The sequence below is a fragment of the Lactuca sativa genome, chromosome 5 (assembly GCF_002870075.4).
Source record: "Lactuca sativa cultivar Salinas chromosome 5, Lsat_Salinas_v11, whole genome shotgun sequence".
NCBI lineage: Eukaryota > Viridiplantae > Streptophyta > Magnoliopsida > Asterales > Asteraceae > Lactuca > Lactuca sativa.
In genome coordinates this window covers 169,789,774-169,805,672 of record NC_056627.2, presented here as the reverse complement: position 1 = coordinate 169,805,672, position 15,899 = coordinate 169,789,774, and the positions used below count along the sequence as shown (strand labels likewise).

At 32.3% G+C, this 15,899-nt stretch overlaps 1 protein-coding gene and 1 long non-coding RNA gene across 3 annotated transcripts; both read left to right on the top strand.

Moving 5' to 3' along the window:
* Positions 1 to 303: 303 nt before the first annotated feature.
* LOC128134258 (uncharacterized) lies at positions 304 to 843 on the top strand. The gene has a single exon (XM_052771787.1). It carries the CDS (start codon positions 304 to 306, stop codon positions 841 to 843), a length of 540 nt encoding a protein of 179 aa, XP_052627747.1.
* A 9,917-nt stretch (positions 844 to 10,760) lies between these two features.
* On the top strand, positions 10,761 to 14,734 carry LOC111891345 (uncharacterized). Of its 2 annotated transcripts, none has more exons than XR_008224416.1 (4): positions 10,761 to 10,971; positions 12,783 to 12,867; positions 13,351 to 13,431; positions 14,388 to 14,734. It is a non-coding gene; the product is annotated as an uncharacterized LOC111891345 (long non-coding RNA). The 2 variants fall into 2 exon arrangements; XR_002850168.3 differs by having other exon boundaries at positions 13,340 to 13,431.
* Positions 14,735 to 15,899: the final 1,165 nt, after the last annotated feature.

Sequence of the window (15,899 nt, the reverse complement as noted above, 5' to 3'; positions counted from 1 at the left end):
AAACACCTATAAATAGGTGTGGAGCTCATTTGCTCCAAACCATCCCAACATCCAAGTATCCAAGAAAGCCTCAAAGAAAGCAAAGTGTGTAGTAGTCTCACAAAGTGTAAGTTCTCCTTAAGTGTCTTAATAAAAGTCTTGTTGTTTCCCATATAAAAGAGTCGTGTTCAACAATCTGGTATCAGAGCAAGGTTTCTTGATAGTGAGAACGAGTGATTCTCGTTGTATCGTGAGTAGTTTGTGACTCTGCAAGTTTAGTATCGAAACTAGCTTGTTTGGTATTACCGAGGTACTGCCAACACGATGGGTGATCTCCAAGTCGTCGGAGGAATCAAGAAACTCAACAACAACAACTACAAAACGTGGGAAACATGTATGAAGTCCTACTTACAAGGACAAGATCTATGGGAGGTCGTTGGTGGAAGCGAAACTACACCACCAGAGGAAGACGTTAATGGTGCTTTGTGCAAATGGAAAATCAAAGCAGGCAAAGCAATGTTTGCCTTGAAGACCACAATCGAAGAAGAGATGTTGGAGCATATTCGGGATGAGAACACACTGAAAGAAGCTTGGGATACGTTTGTGACGCTTTTCTCAAAGAAGAATGATACGAGACTACAACTTTTGGAGAACGAGCTATTATCAATCTCACAACGTGACATGACGATTGCTCAATATTTCCACAAGGTCAAGTCGATATGTCGGGAGATTACTGAACTAGATCCGCAATCCGTCATTGCAGAAGCTCGAATGAAGAGGATCATTATCCATGGACTGAGGCCGGAATATATAGAAGCTTTGTTACTGTTGTACAAGGATGGCCCGCTCAACCATCACTTGTAGAGTTTGAGAATTTGTTGGCCAGCCAAGAAGCTATGGCTAAGCAAATGGGAGGCTTCACGCTGAAGAGTGAAGAAGAAGTACTCTACACAAGTAAAAGTCGGAGGAATTTCAAGCCACCTTCTAAAGAAGGATACAAAAATGCTGACAAAGGGAAGAGTCAGCCAGGAACCTCACAACCATGGAGATCTCAAAAGACCGACAATAAGAGTTCTCGGGGGAGGAGGTTCGAAGGCAACTGCAACAATTGTGGAAGGTGGGGCCACATGTCCAAGGATTGTTGGTCAAAGAAAAAGTCTGTGGAAAGCAATGTAGTAACTTCCAAAAAGGAAGTAGAGGATGAATGGGATGATGAGGCACTATGTGCTATAGAAGAGAATAAGACTAAAAGAGGAAGGCTAATGTTCGTGGATGCCAGGGTAAATAGAGGATACACCAAGGCTTTGGTAGATACAGGTGCATCCCATAATTTCCTTGCTAAAGATGAAGCTAAAAAGTTGGGCATCAAATACACCAAAAATCCAGGCCGGTTGAAAGTCGTCAACTCTTTATCCAAGCCTATCATTGGTGTTGCATATGGAGTACCTCTTAAGATAGTAGAATGGGAAGGCACCATAGACTTGACAGTGGTGCATATGGATGACTATCGTATGGTATTGGGAATGGATTTCCTAGACAACGTACGACCCTGGTCATTTGAGAGAGATAATACCATGCGTATCACTAAGGGTTCAATAATTCACATTGTACCCTTGAAGAGAAATATGATTGGATCCCAAATGCTATCAACTATGAAACTTGACAAAGGTATCAAGAAGAGCGAGACAAAGTTTATGAAAACCTTGAAGGAGGAAGACGTTCATTCGAAGATGGATGCTTCGAAGGAGAATAATAACATGACATCACTAGAGTTGCATAAAAAGTCTCATCTTAGACGAAAAATGGAACATATAATGGAGAAACTGGATAAGGCGAAAAAGAAGAAAAAAAACATTAATTCGTAAGAGAAAGGTAGAATTTCTCAACATAGCAACATCTAAACGAGATGAGCAGATAAATAAGGGATCACGTCATAACATGTTAATATTGTGGGAATTTTCCAAGGCTTGTAAAAGGGACAACTCACATGCTTACAAGTTTCTCAAAGGGAGGCATAAGAAACTACACAAGACAGTTCAACAAAGTCAGGAACAATATTATGCTGCAAGAAAATGCAACCACGAATGTCGTTGTCAACTACGAAAACAATATACGAAGCAACGACTGCAACGACTAAGAAAAAACCAAGCATGTGGAAGAGAAAAAGTTCTCAAGGAAGAAATCAATATGCGACAGGTCAAGACTGATAAACAAATAGCGGAATTATTCACCAAAGGGATGAGTAAAGGAAAAAGTGAAGGTTTTAGATGTCAGCTCAACATGATACGAAGAATGGGGGCTAGTGCTGAGGGGGAGTGTTGAAGGTCATCACTAGCCCGATAGAATCATGTTATTGTCTAGAAGAAGTTAGCATGTTCTAGAATGATCTGGAAGATTCTAGAACATTATGGAATACTATGGAGGAAGTGTTGAAGATGCCGGAAGATTCTAGAATACTCTAGAACGAGATGGAAGACCCTGGAAGGCTATGGAACATTCTAGAACACTATGGAAGACACAAGAATGTCTATACTTATCTAGGACATTATAGAACATTCTAGAAACATATAAAAGCTTGTAATAGATATAGAATATGGTAGATAGTTCTAGAATAGCCATGAATGTATGTAGGTCTAGAAACTTCCTATAAGGAGGTGGAAACACCTATAAATAGGTGTGGAGCTCATTTGCTCCAAACCATCCCAACATCCAAGTATCCAAGAAAGCCTCAAAGAAAGCAAAGTGTGTAGTAGTCTCACAAAGTGTAAGTTCTCCTTAAGTGTCTTAATAAAAGTCTTGTTGTTTCCCATATAAAAGAGTCGTGTTCAACATGCTTGTTTTGGGGAGCTGTTATTCGGTCTGGCTTTTTTGATAGTTTGATCGGGGTCGGAACTTCCCATCTTATGGCTCTGATAGGGTGACAAACTATTAGAAACCTATACATATATAATTACACACACACACACACACACACATATATATATATATATATATATATATATATATATATATATATATATAGGTTCAGGTTCATTTGAGACCATTCTAATTTTGTGAGACCGTGAGACCAAATCTAAAAATAATTTTAAAATGCAAAATAAATGGAAAAATCCAAAAATTCTTTTTTTAAATGTTATTTTCGGAACTTGAATTAACTAAAAAAAATATAAAAAAATATAAAAAAAAATAAAAAAAAATAAAAAAAATTCCGTTTTTTTTTTTTGAAAAATACGTGAAATATTCTAAATAGAATATTTCACTGACATATTCTAAAAAATAATTTTAAAATGCAAAATAAATGGAAAAATCTAAAAATTCTTTTTTTAAATAATATTTTATGAACTTGAATTAACTAAAAAAAATAAAAATAAATTAAAAAAAATAAAAAAAAAATTCTATTTTTTTTAAAAATACGTGAAATATTCTAAATAGAATATTACACTGTACATATTCTAAAAATAATTTTAAAATGCAAAATAAATGGAAAAATCAAAAAATTCTTTTTTTAAATATTATTTTCGGAACATGAATTAACTAAAAAAAAATAAAAAAAATAAAAAAAAATAAACAAATGTGTCTCACGGTCTCACAAAATATAAGTGGTCTCAAATGAACCTAACCCTATATATATATATATATATATATATATATATATATATATATATATATATATATATATATATATATATATATATATATATATATATATATATATATATATGGCTGTTATGTACCTAACTTTATATATAGAACCCTCCAAACTATATAGTTTTGATCTATATATATCCAAACTAATCATGATATCTCGTTTACAATTCTTCATTAATCATGTGACTTACTAAACCGATCGAATTTAAGTTTTTTTTTCTTCATTGTTTCTAAGAACTTAAAGCATTAAAAGTCATGACCTTCTAATCAACCTTACTAAATTTTGAATGAAAGCTAATAGAATAAAAGTTACAAGAAGAATATGCACTGACTTTATCAAGGTTTTCACAAATCATTTGATATAATCTTTCAATTGAAGGACAAAATGTTTGAGTTATATTCGTTAAAAGCGTTGATTTTTTACTTTTCCTATAATCCTCAATGATATTTTGCAATAAAAAGATATATCCGGGAGTATGGATTGGGTACAATTATTGATCCGGGAGTATGGATCAGATCAGGAGGTTAGTTTTAGATCCGTGAGTATGGATCAAGTAGTTTTAGATCCGTGAGTATGGATCGGTGAAGAGGATAGTTTTAGATCCATGAGTAGGGATCAGGTAAAGAGGAAAATTTTAGATACGAGAGTTTAGATCGTGTCATTGTGAGGATCAATGGGGTGGTTAAGAGTTGCCTTTATATGGTGAAATTGTGCAAATTTGAATGTTCTATATTTATAAATATATGATATAACATTGTGGGATGAAAACCCTATATGCTCACCAGGCTCCCAAGCCTGACCCACTCAGTTTTCTTTGTATCACAGGTATTAATACGAAGACATATTTCACAGAGAGATTTAAAGGAGATATAAATCAATTGTGTAATTAAATGTAAGTTCTGTTTATGCTTATATGTCTGTATCGGAACATGACATCCCGAGGTTTTATTATTAAATGAAAAATACATTCCCTTTGAGAAATGTTTTGATAAGTTATTATTATGTCTTGTTTTGGGAACAAATTCCGCAACCGTTATCTTTAAAAGATTACTCTAATTTTATAAAACAAAGCATAAACAAAAATTGATCTTTTCTGGCCGTGAAAATGGGGATGTCACAGTTGGTATCAGAGCATTAGTTTAAGCGAACTAGGAATTTGTAGGAAATTTCTAGACTTAAACTTAGAATGCTAAGTAATGATTGTGAGGAGTGTGTCTAAAATATGTTAGGTAGTACACCTAAATTGACACAAGCACTAGTTTATTTTAGGAGTGATGCCTAAAATGCTTTTATGTGCTAAATGTTTTGTGTGATAGCTATATTGATGCTATTATTTGTTCGGATCTATGGTATGTTGCCAACCGGATCTGGAAACCTTATGTGTTTAGGATTCTAAGCGTACGACTACGAAATTAGAACTAGCATGTACATGTTTCGGGGTGATAAGGAGATTTATATGTTTATCGTAATTAAAGCTTTCTTATCTTAAATTCTCGATTGGTACACCGAATGTCTGCTTGGATGTACAAAAGGTCATGGTGAAGACTTGTAGAGAATTGAGTAAATGGAGGAAATAAAGAAGGCTTATGATAGTGAATGACACCTATCAGAAGATATCGTAAGAGTGGTATCTTGCCTTTAGAGTATGTCTTATGAAATAAAAGTACGTTTAGAGGAGTACGGTACGTCTAAAGTACACCTTCGATTGCCAGGATGATGGAACGATTGGTGAAATTCTTGAATTTGTCTCATCGTCTGGTATTTCCATCACCAATCGAGTTGATTTAGAGTTGATGATTGAAGATTGAGCAATGAAGAAGTCCTAGTAGAGTCTGGGGAAATTGTTTATGATTATTTGGACACATTCGTATGTGTTAAATTGTTTTGTGATTTTCTTGTATGGTGACTTGGTCGACTGCGGGACAATACTTGGGACGAGTATGAGTAGGTGTGAAAGGTAGTAGATGCATATAATACCGGAAGCAAGGACTCGCACTTGGATCAGGGAAAGTCACAAGGTTACCAAGAAGCTAGTAATTGATTCCGTTTTGTTCAAGTGTGTCATTACCCTTGTTTCGGTAGTGACTAGTAAGATGGTTGTTATTCCGACCCTAGTGGTCATATCCAAATTGAGTCCGACTATGAGGAGTTTGTTACGTGGTTCATGGAACCAAGTTAGATGTAACATCTGAATTAAGTCAGAAGGTTGAAGTTAATGTGATTGATAGTGTTGCGCTCGTTGTTAAAAGAAGTTTGTAGGTAGAAATGCTACATGCTGAAATGTGATTATATCACATTAGAATATGAAGGAAGGTATATTCCATTCTGGAATTTAACTTTATTAAAGACTGAGTCTAAGCGTTGCATCGTGCGATGAGAGGTCGATAGAGCACGACCCATCGGTTTGTTACAATAGATAAAGGAAAGTATTTATCTTGAGAAGAAGAAGGAGTCCACAATGAGGACTTATTTGGTAACTTGAGGGTTACGATTGAAAGTACAACATAGTACGATAGGCAGATGCAAGATTTGGCATCTTCTGCGGTCCAGAAAGCCATAGAGTTAAATGCTCTTTCGAGGAAACATAGAAGTTACGGTTATCACCTAGGATGAATAAATAACGTGTGGAATCATTATACAAGTTCTATTTTCGTTGATGATTCCGGGACGTAATCATCCTAAGGGGGAGATAATTGTAACGCCCGTAGATCAGGGCTAGTCAATTTAGAGACAATAGGCGTCAAAAATGAATTTTTGATGAAATATTATTTAGAATGAATAATCTTAACTAAGTTATAGTATATGTTACAAGGTTTTCGTGCATATAAAGAACGCCGAAATCCGAGTTATAACGAAGAAGTTATGACCTGTCGAAGTTTCGCGACAGAACCGGCACGACACAGCGCGACGTAAAAAGTGAATTTATGTTAGAGCAATATTTAGCCTTAGCAATCTAAATGAAAGTCATAGAATACGTTAAACCATGAGTGTGCATAAAAAGAACGCCCAAATCTGACTTTGTATGAGGAAGTTATGATTTTTCGAAGTTTCGACTTAGCGGTATGCAACCCGAATACTCGATTTGAAACCGAGCGGTTTTTAGCCAAAACAATCTAAATGAGAATTGAAGATCTCATTAATTGTAGTAAAACGATAAAAAGATAGGCGAAAACGGACGTCGGATGAAGTTATGATTTTATAACGGAGTTTTCCTGTCCCGACCTACTAAAAATAAATAATAAAAATAAAGTCAAAATTAGCCGATGGAGTCTAAACGAAAGTTGTAGATCGTAGTCTCACCTACGCGTGGATATAAAGAACGTCGAAAACGGAGTTCGTATGAGGAATATATGAATTTTTGAAGTTTATTAAATATTTTCGAAATTAAATTTAAATATAAATTTTCGATATTATCCAAGGGGGGAGTCACCGGACTTATCGAGGTTATGCCCCGCATAACTTAAGAGTACGCACCGCGTAAATCGCAGATCCAGACCCTATAAAATGGAGTCGAGTGCAGCCGATTCAATTGCTCATTTGTCTTCTTTCTCTCGCGTTTTTGCATTGTTTTTCGTGCAAGAATTATCTCGAAGCCCCGGTATCATTCCCGAGCCCCGAAGCAAGTCCCGAGGCCCCGAAGATCCCGAGAAGTGAAATTCCCGAGCCGAAGCTCTGCCCGCGAGAAGTTCAATTCTTGTGGAGATCTACCGAAGAATACTACTTCTACAAGTTGTAGTGATGTCTAATCATCTTCTGATCAAGTGAGTGTATACTACCTTTCATTAACATGATAATAATACAAGTATGGGTTCGAGTGTATTAAGTATATTGTTGTTTATATGTGTGAATGTGTGGTTACTTTCTTCTAACGCATAATTATGAAGTATTTTATACGAAATACGTGTTATGTGTATAATTTTTGTTGTTATGTGTGTGAATGTATATTCACTTTCTTCTATCTCATAGATCTGATTTATTCTCTATGAAATACGTGTTATGTGAGTGTGCCTCATCTGTTATATGGAATAGGTATTGAATGAGAATGTTATACAAGTTTTAAACTATGTATCAAAAAATATATTTTTATCTACTAATATGTTGGGTGGAACATGGGTAGATAGTTGATGTGTGAGAAACAGATGAGAGGCCCCGATGTTGTTGTTGATCTAGTTATTCAGCGATTATGAATTAGAACAAGAGGTAAATTTTAGATCCGGGAGTATGGATCAGGTAAAGAGATAAAACTTGTTATTAGTCCGGGAGTATGGATTAAGACTAAGTTAATTGTCCCTAGTCCGGGAGTATGGATTGGGAACAGTTATTGATCCGGGAGTATGGATCAGATCAGGGTTAGGGTATAGTTAATTGTACTTATTCCGGGAGTATGGATTGGGTACAATTATTGATCCGGGAGTATGGATCAGATCAGGAGGTTAGTTTTAGATCCGTGAGTATGGATCAAGTAGTTTTAGATCCGTGAGTATGGATCGGTGAAGAGGATAGTTTTAGATCCATGAGTAGGGATCAGGTAAAGAGGAAAATTTTAGATACGAGAGTTTAGATCGTGTCATTGTGAGGATCGATGGGGTGGGTTAAGAGTTGCCTTTATATGGTGAAATTGTGCAAGTTTGAATGTTCTATATTTATAAATATATGATATAACATTGTGGGATGAAAACCCTATATGCTCACCAGGCTCCCAAGCCTGACCCACTTATTTTTCTTTGTATCACAGGTATTAATACGAAGACATATTTCACAGAGAGATTTAAAGGAGATATAAATCAATTGTGTAATTAAATGTAAGTTTTGTTTATGCTTATATGTCTGTATCGGAACATGACATCCCGAGGTTTTATTATTAAATGAAAAATACATTCCCTTTGAGAAATGTTTTGATAAGTTATTATCATGTCTTGTTTTGGGAACAAATTCCGCAACCGTTATCTTTAAAAGATTACTCTGATTTTATAAAACAAAGCATAAACAAAAATCGGTCTTTTCTGGCCGTGAAAATGGGGATGTCACAAATGGTCCCTGTGGTTTACTTAAAATTGCCACTTTGGTCCAAAAAAGTTTGGACTAACACCAGAGGTCCAAAGTATTCATTTTGTTGCTTGTTTGGTCCAACCTGTTCTGATTTTTTTCAAAATGACGGATTTGCCTATGTTAATATGATTTTCTCTTTTTTCTTAATTGTTTTTTATTTTCAAATTTAAAAATAAAAAATAAAAAATAAAAAATAAAATTAAATCTCTCTCTCTCTCTCTCTCTCTCTCTCTTTCTCTCTCTCCGTCCATCTAAATGTTTCACCCTATGATACCATTTGAAGAACCCATACCTCCTCTAAACATGGGATCTGATTTTCTTCCCACTCCACCATCCTCTATCTATTATATCTCAAATCATCATTCCTACACCACCGTCATTGATTTTCTTTACACATCACCATCTCTAATTTGTTTCAAATGCCACTTTTATGAAACCCTAACACCGCCATCCTTCTCACCTGTCTCTGTCATTTTTCAGGACATCAATATCATTGGAAACCCTAGCATTCTTTCGATTCATAGAAAGAGGAGAAGAGAAGAAATTATTTGCTTCTAATTCGAGTTTATTGATAGTTAACGAGGAACTGCTTCTGATTCGAGTTTGTTATTTTTGGGTTTGCAGGGCTTGATGAAGAAGTGTTCGAGTGGAGGTTTGGAAATGGCCACCATTATTAAAGCTTGAAAAAGAAGATTTGAAAAACACGAGGTATGTCGTTCAAAAGGTTGTTTTGAAGAACACGAGGGATGTCGATCATACCGGAGAAGACGAACTAAGAAAGGGGGTGATGACTCCGGTGGTCATTTTTCGACAGAACGAGTCGGATCGATTTCAACATTAATTTCTACATCTGGATCGATTTTTACATTTTGGTTCGGTTTTTGAATCAGCATCTAGATCGATTTCATGGATTTTTATCCATCTAGATCGATTTCATGGATTTTTATCCATCTAGATCGATTCAAGAATCAAAATAAAATATATGCATTATAATCTTTCGATAATTCGGATTTTTAGGGTATTTTCCATTGAAGTGTTCTTGGGTAATTTTCCAGATTTCAGTTGATTTCATGTTTGGATGATATTATGTTAAAAAATCTTTTGACTGAATCAATGTGTTGAATGAATTTTATTTTTGATTTAAGATAAGTTTTAATAAAGAATGTTAATTGTGAAAGGTTGAACGGTTTTAAATTAATGGCAATCAATGTTTTTAATTTGATTTTCAATGTTGTTTCTTTGAAGAAGATGCCTTGAGATTTTGAAATTGTACTGATTTCGATGATGGTGTAAAACATTAAAAGAAAATATTTAGCCTAATTTTAAAATAAAATAAAATGTGTTCATAACTTGAGTTGCTGCAGGTGAAGGATGGGAAGAAGATGATGGAGTAGGTGGTTTTTTGTCTTATGTTTGTATGTGTGTGTGTGTGAGATAGAGAGAGAGAGAGATTTAATTTTATTTTTTATTCTTTTTAAAATCTGAAAATAAAAAAAACAATTAAGAACAAAGAGAAAATCAAATTAACAGGGGCAAAACCGTCATTTAGAAGAAAATCAGAACCGATTGGACCAAACAAGCAACAAAATGAAAACTTTGGACCTCTGGTGCTAGTCCAAACTTTTTTAGACCAAAGTGGCAATTTTGAGCAAACCACATGGAGTATTTGTGCAGTTTTGTCATATATATATATATATATATATATATATATATATATATATATATATATATATATATATATATATATATATATATATATATATATATATATATATATATATATTAGGTTATAACCCATGGGCAGCACGGGTTAGAAATTAAAACATATTTTTTAATTAAATTATAAGTTATTTATTTGAAATTTATATTGATAATAGATAATAAAATCTTTAATAATTAAAGTGTATATGTTTTGCAGTAATATAATAATGACATAATTATTAGTTGAAATTACGGGCCTTTTGTTATTTAAAATGCAGGTATTTTGTATTTGTGTATATGCAAAAAATTTATAAATTTATAAAATGAAATATAATAATAACTAAACCAAATATAGAAATTCATATAAAAAATAAATTTGTAGAAAGTTTTTTACAGATCCTCTTTTTGGGAACACGATGTAAAAGAGAAAACTGAGAAGGGAACATAGCTGCGATAACGATGGAGGCCCTTGTGCAAAATCAAACAGGAAATCTTGGAAAGAGGATCAAGTTGCTGCTGTTACAGAACGAAAGCCGATAAGTTTGGTCTAATATTGAACCGGTGATAGGCTTCTCAATACGCGTATTGAACAGGTAAAAATTAGGGCTTTTTTTTTATGAAGATGAAATCTGCTCGAAGACAATAGGATAAATTTCTGCTTATTTAATCCTGAGGTAATAAGATCTCTTTATGTATGTGAAAAAATTTAAGATTCCGAATATATCTCTGAAAAATTTAAGATCCCGCTAATGTAATTCGAATTTCGTATTTCATAAAGAGGAGGATATGTTATATATTTTTGATTAATTTAGGTCAAGTTACTTAAGTTAGTTTCCTTATTCTTTCACCACCATCGATATTGTTGGTTTACAATTGTTGTTATCATAAATACAGTTCACTATTGAGTTTTATTGTGAAAAAAATAGATTGTAACCTAATTATGTCATTAACTGTTGAAATATTTACCCGATTTCACTTATTTCTACGAATTTGCACAAAAATCGACACTCTAATGCATACTATTCTTAGTAGTGAACGAATGCTTCATTGTCTGAAATTGATTGCGTCTTCTATCTATGCATTGCTAAATTATAATTTTAATTTTTATATGTTGTGCGAGTTGTAAAAGATATATAATCGTTTTTAACCATAAGAGCATCTTACTTTCATTTCTAACCTATTAATTTAGCATTTTATTGTGATTACAAGTTATCAACCTATATTCCACTTTATGGGCATAATTATCATTTAATCGTCCTCTTATTAGTCCAGGAGCATATAAGTACTTTAAATATAATCATATTTTAACATATCAGGGGCATAAAGGTAAACTTGCTAAAATTGCATAATGTTTATTTTATTAAATGTGTTTCCACATATGATTATATTTAAAGATGTTTCCATAATGACTGTAAATATAATCATATGTTAACACAACTGTGCTTTCCATTTTATTATTAAATGTATTCTTCAAGTAAATCCCTCTGTTATGTATATGCCCTTTTTTAAATGTATTTCCACATATGATTATATTTAAACATGTGTATCAGAATGACTATAAATATAGTTTTATGTTGACATATTTGTGCTTCCCTTTTATTATTAAATGTTTATTTTATTAAATGTATTTTCCACAGGGGCAAATCCCTCTATTATGTATATGTATTTTGTCATATACACCATTCTTTGAAATATGTGTACCATAATGATTGTTTTGCCCCTGCACGGGAAATTTACGTATATTGATATATTGTTTTTATTTTATCCTATTTTTCCTATTATTTAAGATCAACGAACATTAGCCAAGCTTTTAAACTATATAGACACCAAAAAAGGGTGAAATTTGTCAAAATGACAAACATGAAAAAAAAATATATTTTTTGTTTTAATTGTTTCCTATTAGTGTATTGCTATTTTTATGTTTAAGTTGACAAATTAAGAAGAAAAAAAAAGTAAAACTGACCTAATTGGACAAAAAGGTCTTTTGGGTCAAAATTCAACTTAACGGTTTAGTAGGTATAATGCTAAAATGGGACTTATTTAAGAAAATCAAACTTTATGCTTGTGACCTTATTTTGTGATTATGGGTGATCGAAAGTAGAATACTGAATAACTTAATTTTATATAATTGTCTAAAAGTAAACCATTCTATTTAAAAAATGTTGTTCTTGGTAGTGATCTGATCCGGTCCAAATGGTGTCATTTTTTTTAACACAGGATTAATGAGGATTTATTATACAACATGTATTTTGTATAATGTCATTACTAATTTTTAGTAATTTGGGTTCAATTACATACTTACTCAATAAAGTCTTTGCTTATACGTAAAAGTATTACTTTAATAATTTCTTGATGTTCAAAATTTCATAATAATTTCTGTTTTTTATTATTATTATATTTGCAGATCGTTTCATTCAAAGATATCAACTTTGTTGGTTACACATAGAAGAATTTTGGGATTGTTAATGACTAAAAAGTCCATGGAATGGGTATCTCTCTCTCTTTCATTCATGCGAAGTATTGTCTTGATAAAATAATATTCATAATACATCTGATAATTCATGTTATTAAAATGGACTCATATTTATTATTGCATTTGAATTAAAAAAGAAAAGCAACAAACCAAAGAGACAAAAATCGATACACTCTGTAACAACAGTTTGTTGGACGAATGTGAGTTTCTGGTCTTGAGGAGTTAACCTAAAAGCATCTATCTTCAGTGCTGCAAAGTCTGGACCTTTGATGTAAAATGCCATGCCTTCCTTTAATATATATTTGAATCGATATATGTTTCTTTTTGAAACTGTTGCTTGGATTTTGTTTCCCTAAAAATATTTAATACAACAATAAAAACTTTAGAAGTAATAAAAAATAACGAAATATGTGTAAGAAATATATCAAATTAAGTTTTGGAAGGTACTTTTTCATCCAATAAGATCATTTCAATTGACCAAATTTCAGTTTTTTTGTAGAAACACATTTGATGCCAAAGGTTTATGACACGAAGCTTGAAGGTCAAGTCATCCCTGGTTACATCCAAATCAGGTATGAAGGTAAGATTTGATGCTGCCATTGAATTGCAAAAAATAAAACTGTTAGAGAAAAAAAGTTTTGTTATAAAACTGTTAGAAAAGAATAATATGATGATAGAATATGATAATAACAAAATAACACAATAAATAATATTACATTGCTATTCGAACATGAAGTATGATGTAGACATGGTACACATGCATGAAAATAAATTGGACAATAGATATGGGGTTCACAGAAAATTCAAACAGGGATAGTTGGTAAGGATATCAATCAATGAAAAGAATCGGATTGAAGAAGAAGTTTTGATTAAAAGTTTTGATTGATTCTCTGTTTAGCAATACAGCTTGTTTGCTTACATTTAAGAATTGGATTGAAGAAGAAGTAGAAGAATAAGGATATCAATCAATGAAAACAACAATTATTATGATGCAGATATTTGGGACTATCCTTCTTGGCAGATTACTTAAAAGTTTTGATTGATTCTCTGTTTAGCAATACAGGTTGTTTGCTTACATGTAAGAATCGGATTGAAGAAGTAGAAGAAGAAAGATTTCAAATTAAAAAATCAAAAGAATGAATACTGATAATTGATGATGATATGCTAACCTGATGATTTTGGTTTTCTGTGACAGAAACTTCTGTGAATGAAAGTGCAGTTCTGTCGAATTCTGTGTAAAGGGTTAATATTAAGATGATGATATTACCGATAGTTGATGTATAAAATTTAGCCTATAAATCAGGAATCAGTATCAAATATTTTGAATTGATTCAAATTGATTCAAATTCTGGTAATTAAGGATGTTTAAGATATTTAGGATATATATTTTAGGATATAAATCAAATCAAATAAAATAACGAACTTTGCATTTTTAATTTTTGCATATTATGTTCCTATTTTTATGCATATAAACTCCAGCGATTTTTTTTAATTATGTTGATTTATGCTGATGCTGATAATTATGCTGATATGTAGGGTTTTGAATGTGAACGAAATCTATTGGGATTATATGGGCGGGAAATGAAGATGTAGAATTTTGGAGTAATAACACGTGGCAACCTGTTGTGCTAATAGTTGGACAAGTGGCATTTAGTATAGTGTTTTATTAAGTATATATATATATATATATATATATATATATATATATATATATATATATATATATATATATATATATATATATATATATATATATATATATATCACTACTAGAAAACATACTTTTAATGACACGCGAACTATGACATGCATTAGATTTATTACACAAAAAGTCGGTGTCGTAAAAAAAGTCATTTCTTATGAAATTCAAAGGATTTACGATAGCGCTCCCTAAAATTTGATGCCATTATATATATATATATATATATATATATATATATATATATATATATATATATATATATATATATATATATATATATATATATCCTTCTTATTACATACAATAATAAAGGAAAATCCCTAATTTTTTTAAAACCCCACCATCTTCTCCTACATTCTTTTCCATCTATTCTCTATATCCCCTCTTTCGTCTCTGCCCCTCACCCAGCTCCACCTTCTCTAACCCTTACAACCTCTTCTAGCCCCACACGATAGCGATGCACTATCGACTAACGCTTCATCTACCATCATTGCTCCAATTATGAGAGCCCTAGGAATTAACAAAGACAAGGAAGACTATAGATTAATCAGTTTACACCCATCATAAGTTTAAGGGTCTAAGAAATCAAACGACGTACATAAAACACTATTTGCTAATAGGTTGACATCGTTACTCATTTTGAGACTTAATCACTAGGATGCTATAGCACGTCTCACTCTGCTAAAATTAATAAAGTTTGGATTCGAAATTCAGAAATTTCTTAGTGTTTTCTAATAATAAGTTGTTTGTTCATTCGACATTAATTTTTTTGTGACAAGCTATATATGAATACTGTCAAAGTATAAATCAACTGATTGTACAAAATGACTTGCATCACAACTACAAAACTTAATTAAAGAATGAAGAGATATGTAAAGTTCTGGTAAACCAAATGGCAACCTCACTTTATTGCAACCAATGTACCCTCAAGGTAATTTACCATCCATTTATTGTAATCAAGTTCATTAAATAATTTTTCTCATTATCTTCCAAGATATTAATCTTTGTTAAGGTGGACGGTTTGGGTACCATGCTTATGGAAGGCCAGGTATCGGTTGTTTATTTATTTATTTATTTATAAATTTCTCTTCATCTATTTTATTAGTATAATTTGATTTTTATGCATTTTTTTAGGAAATGCAATATAATTGTGTCCATTGAATATCCTTTTGACCAAGATAACTTGGAACACTATGCCAACATGAAAGCAAAATACGGTGAAGAAGCACAAATTATGGGAGATAATCATTTTATCAACAATCCAACTGTGAGATAAAAGATAGTTTTAGTGCCAAATTTAACTAATTTTCTTTCATCAATTGTCAAGAGGTAATTTCGTAAATTGT

What these genes read in the sequence shown, in the direction of transcription:
- LOC128134258 (XM_052771787.1), top strand. Translation starts at nt 304, where the DNA reads ATGGGTGATCTCCAAGTCGTCGGAGGAATCAAGAAACTCAACAACAAC.